The sequence below is a fragment of the Lissotriton helveticus genome, unplaced genomic scaffold (genome assembly GCF_964261635.1).
Source record: "Lissotriton helveticus unplaced genomic scaffold, aLisHel1.1 SCAFFOLD_1591, whole genome shotgun sequence".
NCBI classification, from domain to species: Eukaryota; Metazoa; Chordata; class Amphibia; order Caudata; family Salamandridae; genus Lissotriton; species Lissotriton helveticus.
In genome coordinates, this window is record NW_027611757.1 from 1 (window position 1) to 20203 (window position 20203).

Sequence of the window (20203 nt, forward strand, 5' to 3'; positions counted from 1 at the left end):
AAATGTCACAAGTATCACAAAAACAGGTGCCTGGGGGCTGGAAGTAGGCCCAAGGCCTTGCAGGCCTTTCCTGATACTGTGAAGGGGTGAAATAGACTTTATTGGGCCTGTGAAGTGTTTTGCTTTAACACCTCCAGCCAGGGGGATAACCTGAATTCTTACCCTGCACTGAGCTCCATAACCCTGGGTTGAAGATGTGACTTCTTCCCCTTGAAGCTTAACACCACCAATTGTCACAGGTATCAGCAACATTGGTGCCTGGAGGCTGGAAGTAGGCACAAGGCCTTGCAGGTCTTTCCTGATACTGGGAAAAGGGTGAAATACACTGTACTGGGCATCTGAGGTGTTTTGCTTAAACACCTCCAGCCAGGGGGATAACCTGAAATCTTACCCTGCGCTGAGCTCCATAACCCTGGGTAGAAGGTGTGACTTTATCCCCTTGAAGCTAAACACCTCCAAATGTCACAAGTATCACAAAAACAGGTGCCTGGGGGCTGGAAGTAGGCCCAAGGACTTTCCTGATACTGTCAAGGGGTGAAATAGACTTTATTGGGCATGTGAAGTGTTTTGCTTTAACACCTCCAGCCAGGGGGATAACCTGGAATCTTACCCTGCGCTGAGCTCCATAACCCTGGGTAAAAGGTGTGACTTCATCCCCTTGAAGCTTAACACCACCAAATGTCACAGGTGTCAGTAACATTGGTGCCTGGGGGCTGGAAGTAGGCCCAAGGCCTTGCAGGCCTTTCCTGATACTGTGAAGGCGTGAAATGCAATTTATTGGGCATGTGAGGTGTTTTGCTTTAACACCTCCAGCCAGGGTTGAAACTTGAAATCTTACCCTGCGCTGAGCTCCATAACCCTGGGTAGAAAGTGTGACTTCTTCCCCTTGAAACTTAACACCTCCAAATGTCAGAGGTATCAGTGTAATTGGTGCCTGGAGGCTGGAAGTAGGCCCAAGGCCTTGCAGGCCTTTCCTGATACTGTGAAGGGATGACATAGACTTTATCGGGCATGTGGAGTGTTTTGCTTTAACACCTCAGGCCAGGGGGATAAACTGAAATCTTACCCTGCACTGAGCTCCATAACCCTGGGTAGAAGGTGTGACTTCATCCCCTTGTAGCTGAACACCTCCAAATGTCACAGGTATCAGTAAAATTGGTGCCTGGAGGCTGGAATTAGGCCCAAGGCCTTGCAGGCCTTTCCTGATACTGTGAAGGGGTGAAATAGACTTTATTGGGCATGTGAAGTGTTTGGCTTTAACACCCCCAGCCAGCGGGATAACCTGAATTCTCACCCTGCACTGAGCTCCATAACCCTGGGTAGAAGGTGCGACTTCTTCCCCTTGAAGCTTAACACCACCAAATGTCACAGGTGTCAGTAACATTGGTGCCTGTGGGCTGGAAGTAGGCCCAAGGCCTTGCAGGCCTTTCCTGATACTGTGAAGGGGTTAAATCCATTTTATTGGGCATGTGAAGTGTTTTGCTTTAACATCTCCAGCCAGGGGGATAACCTGAATTCTTACCCTGCACTGAGCTCCATAACCCTGGTTTGAAGGTGTGACTTCATCCCCTTGAAGCTTAACACCACCAAATGTCACAGGTATCAGTAACATTGGTGCCTGGAGGATGGAAGTAGGCCCAAGGCCTTGCAGGCCTTTCCTGATACTGTGAAGGGGTGAAATAGACGTTATTGGGCATGTGAAGTGTTTTTCTTTAACACCTCCAGCCAGGGGGATAACCCGAATTCTTACCCTGCACTGAGCTCCATAACCCTGGGTAGAAGGTGTGACTTCATCCCCTTGACGCTTAGCACCTCCAAATGTCACAGGTATCAGTAACATTGGTGCCTTGAGGCTGGAAGTAGGCACAAGGCCTTGCAGGCCTGTTCTGATACTGGGAAAGGGTGAAATACACTGTACTGGGCATGTGAGGTGTTTTGCTTAAACATCTCCAGCCAGGGGGATAACTTGAAATCTTACCCTGCGCTGAGCTCCATAACCCTGGGTAGAAGGTGTGACTTCTTCCCCTTGAAGCTTAACACCACCAAATGTCACAGGTATCAGTAAAATTGGTGCCTGGAGTCTGGAAGTAGGCCCAAGGCCTTGCAGGCCTTTCCTGATACTGTGGAGGGGTGAAATAGACTTTATTGGGCATGAGAAGTGTTTTGCTTCAACACATCCAGCTAGGGGTGAAAAGCTGAAATCTTACCCTGCGCTGAGCTCCATATCCCTGGGTAGAAGGTGTGACTTCATCCCCTTGAAGTTGAACAACACCAAATGTCACAGGTATCAGTACAATTGGTGCCTGGAGAATGGATGTAGGCCCAAGGCCTTGCAGGCCTTTCCTGATACTGTGAAGGGGTGAAATAGACTTTACTTGGCATGTGTAGTGTTTTGATTTAACACCTCAAGCCAGGGGGATTACCTGAAATCTTACCCTGCGCTGAGCTCCATAACCCTGGGTAGAAGGTGTGACTTCATCCCCTTGAAGCTTAACACCACCAAATGTCACAGGTATCAGTAAAATTGGTGGCTGGAGGCTGGAAGTAGGCCCAAGGCCCTGCAGGCCTTTCCTGATACTGTGAAGGGGTGAAATAGACTTTATTGGGCATGTGAAGTGTTTTGCTTTAACACCTCCAGCCAGGGGGATAACCTGAATTCTTACCCTGCGCTGAGGTCCATAACCCTGGGTCGAAGATGTGACTTATTCCCCTTGAAGCTTAACACCACCAAATGTCACAGGTATCAGTAACATTGGTGCCTGGAGGCTGGAAGTAAGCACAAGGCCTTTCCTGATACTGTGAAGGGGTGAAATAGACTTTATTGGGCATGTGAGGTGTTTTGCTTTAACACCTCCAGCCAGGGGTGAAACTTGAAATCTTACCCTGCGCTGAGCTCCATAACCCTGGGTAGAAGGTGTGACTTCTTCCCCTTGAAGCTTAACACCTCCAAATGTCACAGCTATCAGTATAATTGGTGCCTGGAGGCTGGAAGTAGGCCCAAGGCCTTGCAGGCCTTTCCTGATACTGTGAAGGGGTGAAATAGACTTTATTGGGTATGTGAGGTGTTTTGCTTTAACACCTCCAGCCAGGGGGATACCCTAAAATCTTACCCTGCGCTGAGCTCCATAACCCTGGGTAGAAGGTGTGACTTCATCCCCTTGAAGCTTAACACCACCAAATGTCACAGGTGTCAGTAACATTGGTACCTGGGGGCTGGAAGTAGGCCCAAGGCCTTGCAGACCTTTCCTGATACTGTGAAGGGGTGAAACAGACTTGAAGTGGCATGTGAAGTATTTTGCTTTAACACCTCCAGCCAGGGGGATAACCTGAATTATTACCCTGCACTGAGATCCATAACCCTGGGTAGAAAGTGTGACTTTATCCCCTTGAAGTTGAACAACACCAAATGTCACAGGTATCAGTACAATTGGTGCCTGGAGAATGGAGGTAGGCCCAAGGCCTTGCAGGCCTTTCCTGATACTGTGAAGGGGTGAAATAGACTTTACTTGGCATGTGTAGTGTTTTGCTTTAACACCTCAAGCCAGGGGGATAACCTGAAATCTTAGCCTGCGCTGAGCTCCATAACCCTGGGTAGAAGGTGTGACTTCATCCCCTTGAAGTTGAACAACACCAAATGTCAGAGGTATCAGTACAATTGGTGCCTGGAGAATGGATGTAGGCCCAAGGCATTGCAGGCCTTTCCTGATACTGTGAAGGGGTGAAATAGACTTTATTGGGCATGTGAGGTGTTTTGCTTCAACACATCCAGCTAGGGGTGAAAAGCTGAAATCTTACCCTGCGCTGAGCTCCATAACCCTGGGTAGAAGGTGCGACTTCTTCCCCTTGAAGCTTAACACCACCAAATGTCACAGGTATCAGTAAAATTGGTGCCTGCAGGCTGAAAGTAGGCCCAAGGCCTTGCAGGCCTTTCCTGATACTGTGAAGGGGTGAAATAGACTTTACTTGGCATGTGTAGTGTTTTGCTTTAACACCTCAAGCCAGGGGTGAAAAGCTGAAATCTTCCCCTGCGCTGAGCTCCATAACCCTGGGTAGAAGGTGCGACTTCTTCCCCTTGAAGCTTAACACCACGAAATGTCACAGGTGTCAGTAACATTGGTGCCTGGAGGCTGGAAGTAGGCACAAGGCCTTGCAGGCCTTTCCTGATACTTTGAAGGGGTGAAATAGACTTTATTGGGCATGTGGAGTGTTTTGCTCTAACACCTCGAGCCAGGTGGATAACCTGAAATCTTACCCTGCGCTGAGCTCCATTACCCTGGGTAGAAGGTGTGACTTCATCCCCTTGAAGTTGAACAACACCAAATGTCACAGGTATCAGTTTAATTGGTGCCTGGAGAATGGATGTAGGCCCAAGGCCTTGCAGGCCTTTCCTGATACTGTGAAGGGGTGAAATAGACTTTACTTGGCATGTGTAGTGTTTTGCTTTAACACCTCAAGCCAGGGGGATAACCTGAAATCTTACCCTGCGCTGAGCTCCATAACCCTGGGTAAAAGGTGTGACTTCATCCCCTTGAAGCTTAACACCACCAAATGTCACAGGTATCAGTAAAATTAGTGCCTGGAGGCTGGAAGTAGGCCCAAGGCCTTGCAGGCCTTTCCTGATACTGTGGAGGGGTGAAATAGACTTTATTGGCCATGTGAAGTGTTTTGCTTTAACACATCCAGCTAGGGGTGAAAAGCTGAAATCTTACCCTGCGCTGAGCTCCATAACCCTGGGTAGAAGGTGTGGCTTTATCCCCTTGAAGCTGAACACCTCCAAATGTCACAAGTATCACAAGAACAGGTGCCTAGGGGCTGGAAGTAGGCCCAAGGCCTTGCAGGCCTTTCCTGATACTGTGAAGGGGTGAAATAGACTTTACTTGGCATGTGTAGTGTTTTGCCTTAACACCTCAAGCCAGGGGGATAACCTGAAATCTTACCCTGCGCTGAGCTCCATAACCCTGGGTAAAAGGCGTGACTTCTTCCCCTTGAAGCTGAACACCTCCAAATGTCACAAGTATCACAAGAACAGGTGCCTAGGGGCTGGAAGTAGGCCCAAGGCCTTGCAGGCCTTTCCTGATACTGTGGAGGGGTGAAATAGACTTTATTGAACATGTGAGGTGTTTTGCTTTAACACCTCCAGCCAAGGGGATAACCTGAATTCTTACCCTGCGCTGAGCTCCATAACCCTGGGTAGAAGGTGTGACTTCTTCCCCTTGAAGCTTAACACCACCAAATGTCACAGGTATCAGTAACATTGGTGCCTGGAGGCTGGAAGTAGGCCCAAGGACTTGCAGGCCTTTCCTGAGACTGTGGAGGGGTGAAATACACTTTATTGGGCATGTGAAGTGTTTTGCTTGAACACCTCCAGCCAGGGGGACGACCTGAAATATTACCCTGCGCTGAGCTCCATAAACCTGGGTAGAAAGTGTGACTTCATCCCCTTGAAGCTTAACACCACCAAATGTCACAGGTATCAGTAACATTGGTGCCTGTAAGGATGGAAGTAGGCCCAAGGCCTTGCAGGCCTCTCCTAATACTGTGAAGGGGTGAAATACAATGTATTGGCCATGTGAAGTGTTTTGCTGTAACACCTCCAGCCAGGGGGATAACCTGAATTCTTACCCTGCACTGAGCTCCATAACCCTGGGTAGAAGGTGTGACTTCATCCCCTTGAAGCTTAGCACATCCAAATGTCACAGGTATCAGTAAAATTGGTGCCTGAAGGCTGGAAGTAGGCCCAAGGCCTTGCAGGCCTTTCCTGATACTGTGGAGGGGTGAAATAGACTTTATTGGTCATGAGAAGTGTTTTGCTTCAACACATCCAGCTAGGGGTGAAAAGCTGAAATCTTACCCTGCGCTGAGCTCCATAACCCTGGATAGAAGGTGTGACTTCATCCCCTTGAAGTTGAACAACACCAAATGTCACAGGTATCAGTACAATTGGTGCCTGGAGAATGGATGTAGGCTCAAGGCCTTGCAGGCCTTTCCTGATACTCTGAAGGAGTGAAATAGACTTTACTTGGCATGTGTAGTGTTTTGCTTTAACACCTCAAGCCAGGGGGATAAACTGAAATCTTACCCTGCGCTGAGCTCCATAACCCTGGGTAAAAGGTGTGACTGCTTCCCCTTGAAGCTTAACACCACCAAATGTCACGGGTATCAGTAAAATTAGTGCCTGGAGGCTGGAAGTAGGCCCAAGGCCTTGCAGGCCTTTCCTGATACTGTGGAGGGGTGAAATAGACTTTATTGGCCATGTGAAGTGTTTTGCTTTAACACATCCAGCTAGGGGTGAAAAGCTGAAATCTTACCCTGCGTTGAGCTCCATAACCCTGGGTAGAAGGTGTGGCTTTATCCCCTTGAAGCTGAACACCTCCAAATGTCACAAGTATCACAAGAACAGGTGCCTAGGGGCTGCAAGTAGGCCCAAGGCTTTGCAGGCCTTTCCTGACACTGTGGAGGGGTGAAATAGACTTTATTGGGCATGTGAAGTGTTTTGCTTCAACACATCCAGCTAGGGGTGAAAAGCTGAAATCTTACCCTGTGCTGAGCTCCATAACCCTGGGTAGAAGGAGTGACTTCATCCCCTTGAAGTTGAACAACACCAAATGTCACCAAATGTTTAATTGGTGCCTGGAGAATGGATGTAGGCCCAAGGCCTTGCAGGCCTTTCCTGATACTGTGAAGGGGTGAAATAGACTTTACTTGGCATGTGTAGTGTTTTGCTTTAACACCTCAAGCCAGGGGGATTACCTGAAATCTTACCCTGCGCTGAGCTCCATAACCCTGGGTAGAAGGTGTGACTTCATCCCCTTGAAGCTTAACACCACCAAATGTCACAGGTATCCGTAAAATTGGTGGCTGGAGGCTGGAAGTAGGCCCAAGGCCTTGCAGGCCTTTCCTGATACTGCGAAGGGGTGAAATAGACTTTATTGGGCATGTGAAGTGTTTTGCTTTAACACTTCCAGCCAGGGGGATAACCTGAATTCTTACCCTGCGCTGAGCTCCATAACCCTGGGTCGAAGATGTGACTTATTCCCCTTGAAGCTTAACACCACCAAATGTCACAGGTATCAGTAACATTGGTGCCTGGAGGCTGGAAGTAAGCACAAGGCCTTTCCTGATACTCTGAAGGGGTGAAATAGACTTTATTGGGCATGTGAGGTGTTTTGCTTTAACACCTCCAGCCAGGGTTGAAACTTTAAATCTTACCCTGCGCTGAGCTCCATAACCCTGGGTAGAAGGTGTGACTTCATCCCCTTGAAGCTTAACACCTCCAAACGTCACAGGTATCAGTATAATTGGTGCCTGGAGGCTGGAAGTAGGCCCAAGGCCTTGCAAGCCTTTCCTGATACTGTGAAGGGGTGAAATAGACTTCAATGGGCATGTGAAGTGTTTGGCTTTAACACCTCCAGCCAGGGGTGACACTTGAAATCTTACCCTGCGCTGAGCTCCATAACCCTGGGTAGAAGGTGTGACTTCTTCCCCTTGAAGCTTAACACCTCCAATTGTCACAGGTATCAGCAACATTGGTGCCTGGAGGCTGGAAGTAGGCACAAGGCCTTGCAGGTCTTTCCTGATACTGGGACAAGGGTGAAATACACTGTACTGGGCATCTGAGGTGTTTTGCTTAAACACCTCCAGCCAGGGGGATAACCTGAAATCTTACCCTGCGCTGAGCTCCATAACCCTGGGTAGAAGGTGTGACTTTATCCCCTTGAAGCTAAACACCTCCAAATGTCACAAGTATCACAAAAACAGGTGCCTGGGGGCTGGAAGTAGGCCCAAGGACTTTCCTGATACTGTCAAGGGGTGAAATAGACTTTATTGGGCATGTGAAGGGTTTTGCTTTAACACCTCCAGCCAGGGGGATAACCTGGAATCTTACCCTGCGCTGAGCTCCATAACCCTAGGTCGAAGATGTGACTTATTCCCCTTGAAGCTTAACACCACCAAATGTCACAGGTATCAGTAACATTGGTGCCTGGAGGCTGGAAGTAAGCACAAGGCCTTTCCTGATACTCTGAAGGGGTGAAATAGACTTTATTGGGCATGTGAGGTGTTTTGCTTTAACACCTCCAGCCAGGGTTGAAACTTTAAATCTTACCCTGCGCTGAGCTCCATAACCCTGGGTAGAAAGTGTGACTTCACCCCCTTGAAGCTGAACACCTCCAAATGTCACAAGTATCACAAAAACAGGTGCCTGGGGGCTGGAAGTAGGCCCAAGGCCTTGCAGGCCTTTCCTGATACTGTGAAGGGGTGAAATAGACTTTATTGGGCCTGTGAAGTGTTTTGCTTTAACACCTCCAGCCAGGGGGATAACCTGAATTCTTACCCTGCACTGAGCTCCATAACCCTGGGTTGAAGATGTGACTTCTTCCCCTTGAAGCTTAACACCACCAATTGTCACAGGTATCAGCAACATTGGTGCCTGGAGGCTGGAAGTAGGCACAAGGCCTTGCAGGTCTTTCCTGATACTGGGAAAAGGGTGAAATACACTGTACTGGGCATCTGAGGTGTTTTGCTTAAACACCTCCAGCCAGGGGGATAACCTGAAATCTTACCCTGCGCTGAGCTCCATAACCCTGGGTAGAAGGTGTGACTTTATCCCCTTGAAGCTAAACACCTCCAAATGTCACAAGTATCACAAAAACAGGTGCCTGGGGGCTGGAAGTAGGCCCAAGGACTTTCCTGATACTGTCAAGGGGTGAAATAGACTTTATTGGGCATGTGAAGTGTTTTGCTTTAACACCTCCAGCCAGGGGGATAACCTGGAATCTTACCCTGCGCTGAGCTCCATAACCCTGGGTAAAAGGTGTGACTTCATCCCCTTGAAGCTTAACACCACCAAATGTCACAGGTGTCAGTAACATTGGTGCCTGGGGGCTGGAAGTAGGCCCAAGGCCTTGCAGGCCTTTCCTGATACTGTGAAGGCGTGAAATGCAATTTATTGGGCATGTGAGGTGTTTTGCTTTAACACCTCCAGCCAGGGTTGAAACTTGAAATCTTACCCTGCGCTGAGCTCCATAACCCTGGGTAGAAAGTGTGACTTATTCCCCTTGAAGCTTAACACCTCCAAATGTCACAGGTATCAGTGTAATTGGTGCCTGGAGGCTGGAAGTAGGCCCAAGGCCTTGTAGGCCTTTTACTGATACTGTGAAGGGGTGAAATAGACTTCAATGGGCATGTGAAGTGTTTGGCTTTAACACCTCCAGCCAGGGGGATAAACTGAAATCTTACCCTGCGCGGAGCTCCATAACCCTGGGTAAAAGGTGTGACTTCTTCCCCTTGAAGCTTAACACCTCCAAATGTCACAGGTATCAGTGTAATTGGTGTCTGGAGGCTGGAAGTAGGCCCATGGCCTAGCAGGCCTTGTCCTGATACTGTAAAAGGGGTTAAAAACATTGTATTGACCACGTGACGTGTCTCCTTTTCACACCTCAAGCCAGGGGGTTAGCCTGAAGCCTTACCCTGCGCAGAGCTCCTTAACCCTAGGTAGAAGGTGTGACTTCATCCCCTTGAAGCCTTACACCTCCAAATCTCACAGGTATCAGTAAAACTGGTGCTTGGAGGCTGGAAGAAGACCCATGGCCTTGCTGGCCTCACCTGACACTGTGAAGGGGTGACATACACTTTATTGGACTTTTGAAGTGTGTTGTTTTCACACCCCCAGCCAGGAGTATAACCCTAAATATTACCCTGCGCGGAGTTCCTTAACCCTGGGTAGGAGGAGTGACTTTGTCCCCTTGAAGCTGCAGGCTTCATAATGTCACAAGTATCACGAAAATAGGTGCCTGGAGGCTGGAAATGTGCCTATGGTCTTGCAGGCCTGGGTCTGATACTGTAAAGGGGTTAGATGCAGTGTTGGAATAAATAACTCTTTCGTTTTCCCACCTCCAGCCAGGGGTGGAACCTGAAATCTTACTCTGCGCGGAGGTCCATAGCCCAGGTTAGTAGGAGCAACTGTATCCCCTTTGAAGATTAACTCCGCCAAATGTTACAAGTATCCCTAAAAGAGGTGTTTGGAGGCTAGGAATGGGCCCACAGCCTTGTGCTGATACTGTAACAGGGGGGAATCTCACCCTGCGCGGAGCTCCATAGCCCTGTGCAGAAATAGACACTTTGTGCCTGCAGGCTAGAAATGGGCTTGGGACACTGAAGGCTAGGATCTGATAATGCAAAGGGCTTTATATACCTTTTGAATGACGTTTTTTTTTTCTCCGCCTCCAGCCAAAGGGGAAATCCTGAAATATTACCCTAATCGGAGCTCCATAGCCCTGTGTAGAAAAAGTGACTTAGTCCCCTAGAACCTAAACATTGAGCAAAATATATATATATATATATTTTGTATTAACAGTTTTAAATGGGTAAATTGTACCCGGATCGGAGATCCATAGGCCGGGTAGAAAAAGTGACTTTGTCCCCTTCAACCTAGAGTTATTTGAAGAAGAAGAAAAAAATTGTATGTGTATATATTTTTTTTTTATTTATTTATTTTGGACCACCTTCAGCTTAGGGGGAAAACCTGAAGTTTTACCCGGATCGGAGCTCCACATCCTCGGGTAGAAACAGTGACGTTTTCCCCTTGAACCTAAAGTTAGTAAAAAAAAAAAAAAAAAAGTTTAGATTTTTTTTTTTTGCCGACCTCCGGCTAAGGGGGGAAACCCGAAATTGTACCCGAATCGGAGCTCCCCAGCCCTGGGTGGAACAAGTGACTTTGTCCCCTTAAAACTAAGGAAATAGTAAAAAAAAAAAAAAAAAAAGTATATATATAGTTATTTTTTTTGCCGACCTCCAGCTAAGGGGGGAAACCGGAAATGTTACCCGAATCGGAGCTCATCAGCCCTGGGTAGAAAAAGTGACTTTGTCCCCTTGAACATAAAGTTAGAAAAAAAGAAGAAAAAATGTATGTATCGATTTTTTTTTGGTTTTTTTTGCCGACCTCCAGCTAAGGGGGAAATGCGGAAATTTTACCCGAATCATAGCTCACCAGCCCTGGGTAGAAGTAGTGCCCACGTCCCCTTGAACCAAAATGTCCACACACAAAAAAAGAAAAATACTGAAAGCGTTGTTTAAAGGCCCACAGGGACCCGTAAACGGACATGGTGGTTCGCCACATCATTTAGGACCCCACACCCTCTTCCTATGGGCCTGCATGGGAACCCTATTGTATCGACTATTAAGCCCCTAGGGCTTATGCTCCTGGGCGGAAGACAAAGTTGGAGTTAGCACGGCCATTCCGCCGCCCGGCCATCTGGTCGCCGTAGCTGACTGGGCCATCTGGTCGCCGACCAGATGGCCCAGTGAGCTGCGGCGACCAGATGGCCGGGCGGCGGAATGGCCGCGCTAACTCCAACTTTGTCTCCCAGCCAGGCGCTGTAAGCCCCCACTACGTGGGGGGCTTAATAGTCGGTGAACTGCGTGACTCGTGGGGCCCTGAGCCGGGCTAAACCCACTTTAGGTCCCCAGGCAAGGGCTCCATGATGGCGGGCCCCTGGGCCGTGCTACACCCACCTTAGGTCCCCAGGCAAGGGCTCCATGATGGCAGGCCGCTGGACCGGGCTGAACCCACAGTAGGTCCCCAGGCAAGGGCTCCATGTTGGCGTGCCCCTGGGCCGGGCTAAACCTGCCTTATCTCCCCTGTGAAGGGCTCCAGGATAACGTGACCCTGGTACGGGCTAAACACCAATTAGGTCCCCAGGCCAGGGCTCCGTGATGGCAGGCCCCTGGACCGGGCTGAACCTACCTTAGGTCCCCAGTCCAGGGCTCCATGATGGCAGGCCCCTGGACCGGGCTGAACCCACCTTCGGTCCCCAGACAAGGGCTCCATGATGGCGGGCCCCTCGGCCGGGCTGAACCCACAGTAGGTCCCCAGTCCAGGGCTCCATGATGGCAGGCCCCTGGACCGGGCTGAACCCACCTTAGGTCCCCAGGCAAGGGCTCCATGATGGCGGGCCCCTGGGCCGGGCTAAAACTGCCTTATCTCCCCAGTGAAGGGCTCCAGGATAACGAAACCCTGGGACGGGCTAAACACTCCTTAGGTCCCCAGTCCAGGGCTCCATGATGGCAGGCCCCCTGGACCGGGCCGAACCCACCTTAGGTCCCCAGGCAAGGGCTCCATGATGGCAGGCCCCTGGGCCGTGTTAAACCCACCTTAGGTCCCCAGGCAAGGGCTCCATGATGGCAGGCCGCTGGACCGGGCTGAACCCACAGTAGGTCCCCAGGCAAGGGCTCCATGTTGGCGTGCACCTGGGCCGGGCTAAACCTGCCTTACCTCCCCAGTGAAGGGCTCCAGGATAACGGGACCCTGGGACGGGCTAAACACGAATTAGGTCCCCAGTCCAGGGCTCCGTGGTGGCGGGCCCCTGGACCGGGCTGAGCCCGCCTTAGGTCACCAGTTTAGGGCTCCATGGTTGCGGGCCCCTGGGCCGGGCTAAACACGCCTTAGGTCCCCAGTTTAGAGCTCCAGGAAAACGGGACCCTGGGCCGGGCTAAACCCACCGTAGGTCCCCAGGCAAGGGCTCCATAATGGCGGGCACCTGGGCCGGTCTAAACACCCCCTTAGGGACCCAGTCCAGGGCTCCTGAATGGCGGGCTCCTGGGGCCACGGGACAGCGCCCGACATGGTAGGGTGGCACCGGAGCAAATCCCCTGGTATTGGGCTAGCGAGTAGCCGATCCCGGCTCTGCGGGAACAATAGTGCATAGACACAGCTCTCCCATGACATCGTGGTCGGCTCTTAAAAGAGCCTTTGGGTTGGTGTTTTGCGTTTTTCCGTGGGCAAGTCGAGTGTTTAACCGCCGAATCCGTAGAGGGTGCGGCCCTGGCGCTTCAGGGCATAGACCACATCCATGGCGGTGACGGTCTTCCGCTTGGCGTGCTCGGTGTAGGTGACGGCGTCCCGGATCACGTTCTCCAGGAAAACCTTGAGCACCCCGCGGGTCTCCTCGTAGATGAGGCCGGAGATGCGCTTGACTCCGCCACGGCGCGCCAGGCGGCGAATGGCCGGCTTGGTGATGCCCTGGATGTTGTCCCGGAGCACCTTGCGGTGCCTCTTGGCGCCGCCTTTGCCGAGCCCCTTCCCTCCTTTGCCGCGTCCAGACATGTTCTCCTCTCGATGCTGTGAGCAGAAATGAAATCTCGTCTGCTGTCTTGTTTTCGTCTGTCAGATTCCTTCTGACAGTGGTGAGTTTTTGGATACCGAGGCAGCAGCCTCATTACTCCACAATCGTTTTGAATTTTTTAGTCGCTGTTTAGATTGTCTTATTGATGTGTGACGCTTTGTCACAGTTGAGGTTGCATCACATGGTCATCTCAGTGATGGGCCGCGGGTAGCGGTCGATTGAGTATGCAGAAAATGAAATCTCGACCAGCAGCGGCTGCTTATATTGAGGAGCAGCGGACCTGCGCGGGAGCCCATGTAGAGCCCGGCCCCGTCCCGCCCTCTGCAGGGAGCGGGGGCTGGAGCGGCCGTTGCCGTTTGAAAAAGAGCGGGCTCCCAGCCCGCCTTTGTCATGGGCTGGCTCAGCAGCTGCCGCCGGTGCACAGATCACAGTCAAACACACCCCTTCCCGGCCCCTACTTGTGACCGCGGCCCGCCTAAACCTCTCCTTCCTTCCCCCCTCCCAATATGAACAGCCTCGGGCATTTTTTAATAAAGCCCACACACGTTAAACCGGACTCACCGGCACCACCCCGCTGTGTGTCACCGCCTGCAACCCCGCAACACTGTCCACGTCTCGCGCCCAAGGCACCTCCCTTCCCGGCCCCCACTTGTGACCGCGGCCCGCCTAACCCTCTCGTTCGGTGGCCCCTCCCAATATGAAGAAAAAAAAAAAACATGGATACGTTTTAATGGAGCCCAACACACGTTAAAGTCCTCACCGGCACCACCTGCCTTCAACCTCGCAACACTGCCCACATCTCGCTCCCGGCTGGGGCAAGCCTGCACAATGTGTCCCCCAAAAATGAAAAAATATATATGTTTATATTGATTGAAAAAGAGCGCGCTCCCAGCCCGCCTCTTTGTCAGGGGCTCCCGATCGGGCTCAGCAGCTGCCGCCGGTGCACTGATCAGATAAACACGCACACTCCTCCCTGCCAGGCCCCCACTTGTCACCGCGGCCCGCCTAACCCTCGCCTTCGGTGCCCGCTCGGCTGGGGCAAGTCTGCAAAATGTGTCCCTGAAAATTCAAATTATACATGTATATACTAAAAAAAAAAAAAAAACATTAATATGGTCGGCCTCATGCTAGGCTTCGGGAAGGAACAACATTAAAGTGCACGGCCAGAGCTTGGGCATGCCCCCCTATGAAGCTACGGTAGCGGGCGCTGCCGCATCTATGAAGCCGCCAGAGAGTAACACCTCGGCACGGATACGCTCTTTGATGGAGTCTGTGGATGGCCCTGAAAAGAGCCTTTGTGTTTAGGGTGTGTTTCCACGGGGGTCTGCGGGCCTTTACTTGCTTGCTTTGCCCTGTGCCTTGTGGCTCTCGGTTTTCTTGGGCAGCAGCACGGCCTGGATGTTGGGCAGGACTCCTCCCTGGGCGATGGTGACTCGGCCCAGCAGCTTGTTCAGCTCCTCGTCGTTGCGGATGGCCAACTGGAGGTGTCTGGGGATGATGCGGGTCTTCTTGTTGTCCCGGGCGGCGTTGCCGGCCAGCTCCAGGATCTCAGCGGTCAGGTACTCCAGCACTGCAGCCAGATAGACGGGGGCACCGGCTCCCACCCTCTCGGCGTAGCTTCCCTTCCGGAGCAGCCTGTGCACACGGCCCACGGGGAACTGGAGCCCGGCTCTGGAAGAGCGTGTCTTGGCCTTGGCGCGGGCCTTTCCTCCCTGCTTTCCTCTTCCAGACATGGCGATCGATCTAGGGTCTCAGTCACACAACAGAGAGAAGAATACTTCTCTTTCTGCTGGACTCGGTAATATAAAGACTTCGGGAGCGTCTGATTGGTTGACAGCTAGGCGCTGATAGTACTTCTCATTGGAGGAGGGCTTAACATAGGAAGTGGGGAGCCTGCCAATGAGAAGGGAGAGCCGGGAAGGAGACTGCTTTGCAGGCCAAGCCCATAAATACAAGTGCCGGGCCCTCCTTCCGTATTTCTCTCGGCTTCACAGCAAGCAGTGAAAGAGCGTCCACCATGCCTGAACCAGCCAAGTCCGCGCCGGCTCCCAAGAAGGGCTCCAAGAAAGCGCTCTCCAAGCCGCCCAAGAAGGACGGGAAGAAGCGCAGGAAGAGCAGGAAGGAAAGCTATGCCATCTACATTTACAAAGTGATGAAGCAGGTGCACCCAGACACCGGCATTTCCTCCAAGGCCATGGGCATCATGAACTCCTTCGTGAACGACATCTTCGAGCGCATCGCTAACGAGTCTTCCAAACTGGCTCTCTACAACTCGCGGCGCACCATCACCTCCCGGGAGATCCAGACCGCAGTCCGCCTTCTGCTGCCCGGAGAGCTGGCCAAGCACGCCGTGTCGGAGGGCACCAAGGCCGTCACCAAGTACACCAGCGCCAAGTAAGGCTTCGAGGCGCATCACCAACAAACACAACGGCTCTTTTAAGGGCCAACCACTTCCTCCTCTAAGAGCTAATGTGCTTCTGTTATCACTTGAGAAATATGTGTTTTACAAGGGTAATGTTGAGTGCAGAAAGGCCCGCTCTCACGGGGCTTGCTGCAAACCGAGGGCCGACAGAGCAGTCCACCCGTTTTGCCTCTTTAAATTAACATATCCCTATGAATGAGCCCTCGTTGGGACCAAGTGTCACATAAGCACTGCAACGATGAGGTTACATAAACCCACTGGGAATTCGCGCATCTGCCCGTGGGCTTATTCTTTTCCATGTATGGGGCGAACAGTGTTTGTGTGAGCGGGTTTAACGTTGTGTTAGTACTTTTAAGACCCTGGGGAACGGCTATAATCCGCCCCGGGGCAAACGTTCCTGAAATCGGACACATGAACCCGATGTACCGGGAGCACAGATGCGCCATAGCGCTGGCTTGTGACCAGCGGATCCCTACACAATCCTCTACCCCCAAAGAAGCTCTCTATTAAATGAAGGACACGTTTAAGAGGTGTTTGTGCACTGTGAACACGGAGTGCTCTGGTTCCCCCCCAGAGCCGGTATAAGTTGCCCAGTACTCGAGGTACTCTCAGAACCCGACGTACCGGGGGCACAGATGCCCCATAGTGCTGGCTTGTGACCCGCGGATCCCGACCACAACCCTCTACCCAAACAACGCTTTAAAATGAAGGACACATTGGAGAGGTGTTGGTGCACTGTGAACACAGAGTGCTCTGGTTTCTCAAGAGCCGGCGGTATAAGTTGCCCAGTGCTCGTGGTACTCACAGCCCACCCTCCCTGACGTGTTAAAACACATGCCATGACAGATAAGATAAGCTCGTAGGTGACAGGGTGGTGGCCCTTAAAAGAGCCGTTGTGGTGGTTGTTCGGGTCGGTCCGTCGCCTTAGGCCCTCTCGCCTCGGATGCGACGTGCCAGCTGGATGTCCTTGGGCATGATGGTCACCCTCTTGGCGTGGATGGCGCACAGGTTGGTGTCCTCGAAGAGCCCGACCAGGTAGGCCTCGCTGGCCTCCTGCAGGGCCATGACGGCGGAGCTCTGGAAGCGCAGGTCGGTCTTGAAGTCCTGGGCGATCTCCCTCACCAGGCGCTGGAAGGGCAGCTTGCGGATGAGGAGCTCGGTGGACTTCTGGTAGCGGCGGATCTCGCGGAGGGCCACGGTGCCGGGCCGGTAGCGGTGAGGCTTCTTGACGCCGCCGGTGGCAGGCGCGCTCTTGCGGGCAGCCTTGGTGGCCAGCTGCTTGCGGGGCGCTTTGCCGCCGGTGGACTTGCGGGCTGTCTGCTTGGTGCGAGCCATGGCGGGAGCGGTCTCTCTCGGCGAAGGCAGAGAAGAATGGCGTCGAACGGGGAAAGAGCCCTATTTATGCGCTCACAGACGGAGGGCTGCTCTGATTGGCTGAGGAGACCGCCCCACGTTCGAAAATAGCCCGCGGTGTGCAACGATTGGTTACTGGACCGGAGGCTGCAGCCTAGGTGTCCAATGAGCTGTGGATAAAAGAGAACCCTCCGGTTGGATGATGTAGCCGGAGCCCGCGCCCCAGCCAGCCTTTGTCTGCGTGTCCGTCCGTCCACTGGTGGTCCACCCGACCTCGGTCAACCGGGAGAGGAGCCCGAGATGTCATGAGCACGCCGCCCTGGAACACTCCCCGTTACCTGCGCTCGATGGAAAGTTCACATTAGTCTGCTTTATGCAGACACTATGTCGAGTTTGCCCGGGTACAGTGAAAGCACCAACACACACACACACACGTTAGCACACGTTTATAATAAACTGAGGTCTCATAACTCCCAGACCCCCTTTTACCCGCCCCATGTCACCCTGGAGCACGCAGTGCCCTGCGCTCCATTTAAAGTTCACAATCGTCTGCCTTATGCAGACACTATGTCGAGTCTGCCCGGGTACAGTGAAAGCACCGAGACACAAACACGTTATTGCACATGTACTATGAACGGAGGTCTTATAACTCCCGGACCCCCTTGTTTTCTATGTGATAACGATTTCAATCCACTCAGCACCGAAAGAGCCGTTTTATATGGCCAAGATCACACGCAGCACTCGCCTGTGAAACGGTGCGCTGGGATGTATTGTGCGGTTTATTTTTGGAAAAGTGGGGCATTGGGTGGGTGCAAAGGTGGGGATGAACACGCTCTCTTATAGACAGGGTGGTGGCCCTTAAAAGAGCCTTTGTGTTTGCAGTGTCTCGGTGCAAGCCCTTACTTCTTCTTGGGTGCTGCCTTTTTGGGCTTGGCTGCTTTGGGCTTGGCTGCCTTGGGTTTGACTACCTTGGCAGGGCTTTTCTTGGCTACTTTGGGCTTCGCCGCCTTGGCTTTCGCTGGGCTCTTGGCAGCCTTCTTGGCGGGGGCAGCCTTGACCTTCTTCGGGCTCTTCTTGACCCCCGCGGGAGCCTTTTTGGGCTTCTTGGCGGCAGGGGCAGCTTTCTTGGCCGCTGGCTTCTTGGTGGCTGTCTTCTTTGCCGCCTTCTTGCCCACCAGCTGCTTCTTGTTCACCTTGAAGGAGCCGGAGGCCCCGGTGCCCTTCAGCTGGGCTAGGGCGCCTTTGCTGACCAGGCTCTTCAGGGAGACCTTTACTCGGCCCTTGTTCTTGTCCGCATCGTAGCCGGCGGCGAGCAGCCCCTTCTTCAGGGCCGACAGGGAGACTCCCTTCCTCTCGGCCGAGGCAGTCACCACCTTCATAATCATGTCGGACACGCTGGGACCGGAAGGCTTCTTGGCCTTGGAGGCCCCCGCTGCTTTCTTCTGCTGCTTCTTCTTGGGGGCGACCTCAGCGGGAGGCGCCGCGACGGCTGGAGCGGTTTCGGCCATTGTAATGCAAGTCTGGGCGCAGGCACTGTCAGAGAGCAGAAATGTACCGCCAGCCTGTTTCTTGTCTTCTCCTGTCAGATACCTTCTGACAGTGGTGAGTTTTTGGATACCGAGGCAATAGCCTCATTACTCCATATTCGTTTGGAATTTTGTAGTCGCTGTTTAGGTTGTCTTATTGGTGTGTGACGCTTTGTCACAGTTGAGGTTGCATCACATGGTCAGCTCAGTGATGGGCCGCGGGTAGCGGTCAGTAGTGTTTGCAGAATTGTCAGCATGTTTCCTTCGAGAGTCTCGTCTTTGTCCGTGTAGATCCTTCTGTTAGTGTTGAGGTTTGGGTGCCTGCCGCGGCTAATGCCAGCCGGCAGTGAGCGGGTTTTAGGTGCTTGCCGAGGCTGTTATGCCATCAGTACCGCCAGAGCCGAGCCCCGTGCATATATAGGGAGGAGCCAGCCCCTGATTGGTCCCGGGGAGAGAGGGCTGTGCGAGGCGCACTCGGCTCCCTGCTCCCAGCTGACTTTTGTGTTTCCTACCATCGGAATAACTAAGTTTTAAAACACAATCACTGAAACACACGCTCCCAGGCACACATGAAAAGAAGCCCAGCTTCAGCCCCTTCCCGCGCCCGCCCCCGTTTCAGCTGCCCCCGTGCTCAGAGGCTCGTAATCCGCCGTGAATCTCTGCCCTCCCCCGATGGCTGACGCCCCCCAGCCTGGAATCCCGGGCCTCGGGCCCCTTTTCCCCGGTCCACCCTCGCGCTCCGAGGCCGGGAGCGGCGGCCCGCGGGCGGGAGGGGCCTCCTGCAGGGAGCGGGCCCTGTGGCGGCGCAGTGGGGCTCCGGGGGCCGCGGGGAGCGCGTGCTGGAACGGGCCGAAGTAACACAGGGCTCCGCCGGCCGAGCGCGGGGAGCGGAGACAATGCCCGGGGTCCAGGGGGGCCCTCGCCGCGCGCCCGCACCCTCGGCTGTGGCACCCACGAGTCGGGGGCAGCCGGGGGACTTTCACAAGCAGCGGGGCACGGTCCGGGCTCAGGCATCACCAGGGGGCTGCGCGCTGATAGCTGCACATGGAGGCAGAGGGCATTCACTGCCAAGCGCCGAGCTGCAGGAGACGGGCGCAGGCTCAACATAATAAACACACAGTGACACGGTGAAGGCAGGCGGCCAGTCAGGCCTGCATGTTTAACGGCACCCAGAGTGAGAGCAGAGGGTGTGAATGCACCTGAAATGGTGACCCCCCCCCCCCAGTACCTGCATGGAGGCACTCTGCTGAGCTGCTTTTTTACAGCTGGAGTTAGGTTTACCACTCAGGTGACGTACCTAGAAGGGAACCGACCTTAACAACGCGGTCAAAACAACGCAGCACATTTAGATCTCTGCATTTACCCCGCAAATCGTTTCCACGACTTGCACTGGAGGGCGCTCTACACTAAGGAATAGTGTGATTTACTATTCCAACACCTTCCCTCCCTGGCATAGTAAATCATACTATTCCTAAGTCTAGATCGCCCTCCCGTGCAAGTTGTGGAAAGCGCCTAAAAAAGCAATGTAATGTACCGCAATCTAATTCTTACATCATACATCCCACAGTACAGAGTGAGGCCTGTGACTATCACCGTTGTAGTGAGCCCGATTGCTGGCGTGGGGACCACTCCTGAATCAAATGGTGTGTCAAGAGTGCGACCTGCGCCCACAAATCAGATTCTGCGCCTGGCAGCCTGATTGAGATCTACTTCTAAATACCGGTTTTCGCCTTGGATGTAGGTAGAGTGAACCACAAATCAAACACTTCTCACAGTACAAA

The 20203-nt window shown here is 52.8% G+C and overlaps 4 protein-coding genes across 4 annotated transcripts; 1 reads left to right on the forward strand and 3 right to left on the reverse strand.

Moving 5' to 3' along the window:
* Positions 1–12240: 12240 nt before the first annotated feature.
* On the reverse strand, positions 12241–13114 carry LOC144806660 (histone H4). The gene has a single exon (XM_078672982.1). The coding sequence runs from the start codon at positions 13100–13102 to the stop codon at positions 12791–12793; it is 312 nt and encodes a 103-aa protein (XP_078529108.1). The 5' UTR covers positions 13103–13114; the 3' UTR covers positions 12241–12790.
* A 258-nt stretch (positions 13115–13372) lies between these two features.
* On the reverse strand, positions 13373–14863 carry LOC144806657 (histone H2A type 2-C-like). Its single transcript, XM_078672979.1, has one exon. It carries the CDS (start codon positions 14852–14854, stop codon positions 14456–14458), a length of 399 nt encoding a protein of 132 aa, XP_078529105.1. The 5' UTR covers positions 14855–14863; the 3' UTR covers positions 13373–14455.
* Positions 14864–15048: 185 nt separating this feature from the next.
* Positions 15049–15568, forward strand: LOC144806658 (histone H2B 1.2-like). The gene has a single exon (XM_078672980.1). The coding sequence runs from the start codon at positions 15139–15141 to the stop codon at positions 15517–15519; it is 381 nt and encodes a 126-aa protein (XP_078529106.1). The 5' UTR covers positions 15049–15138; the 3' UTR covers positions 15520–15568.
* An 847-nt stretch (positions 15569–16415) lies between these two features.
* Positions 16416–16892, reverse strand: LOC144806659 (histone H3). Its single transcript, XM_078672981.1, has one exon. It carries the CDS (start codon positions 16876–16878, stop codon positions 16468–16470), a length of 411 nt encoding a protein of 136 aa, XP_078529107.1. The 5' UTR covers positions 16879–16892; the 3' UTR covers positions 16416–16467.
* Positions 16893–20203: the final 3311 nt, after the last annotated feature.

What these genes read in the sequence shown, in the direction of transcription:
- LOC144806660 (XM_078672982.1), bottom strand. Translation starts at nt 13,102, where the DNA reads ATGTCTGGACGCGGCAAAGGAGGGAAGGGGCTCGGCAAAGGCGGCGCC.
- LOC144806657 (XM_078672979.1), bottom strand. Translation starts at nt 14,854, where the DNA reads ATGTCTGGAAGAGGAAAGCAGGGAGGAAAGGCCCGCGCCAAGGCCAAG.
- LOC144806658 (XM_078672980.1), top strand. Translation starts at nt 15,139, where the DNA reads ATGCCTGAACCAGCCAAGTCCGCGCCGGCTCCCAAGAAGGGCTCCAAG.
- LOC144806659 (XM_078672981.1), bottom strand. Translation starts at nt 16,878, where the DNA reads ATGGCTCGCACCAAGCAGACAGCCCGCAAGTCCACCGGCGGCAAAGCG.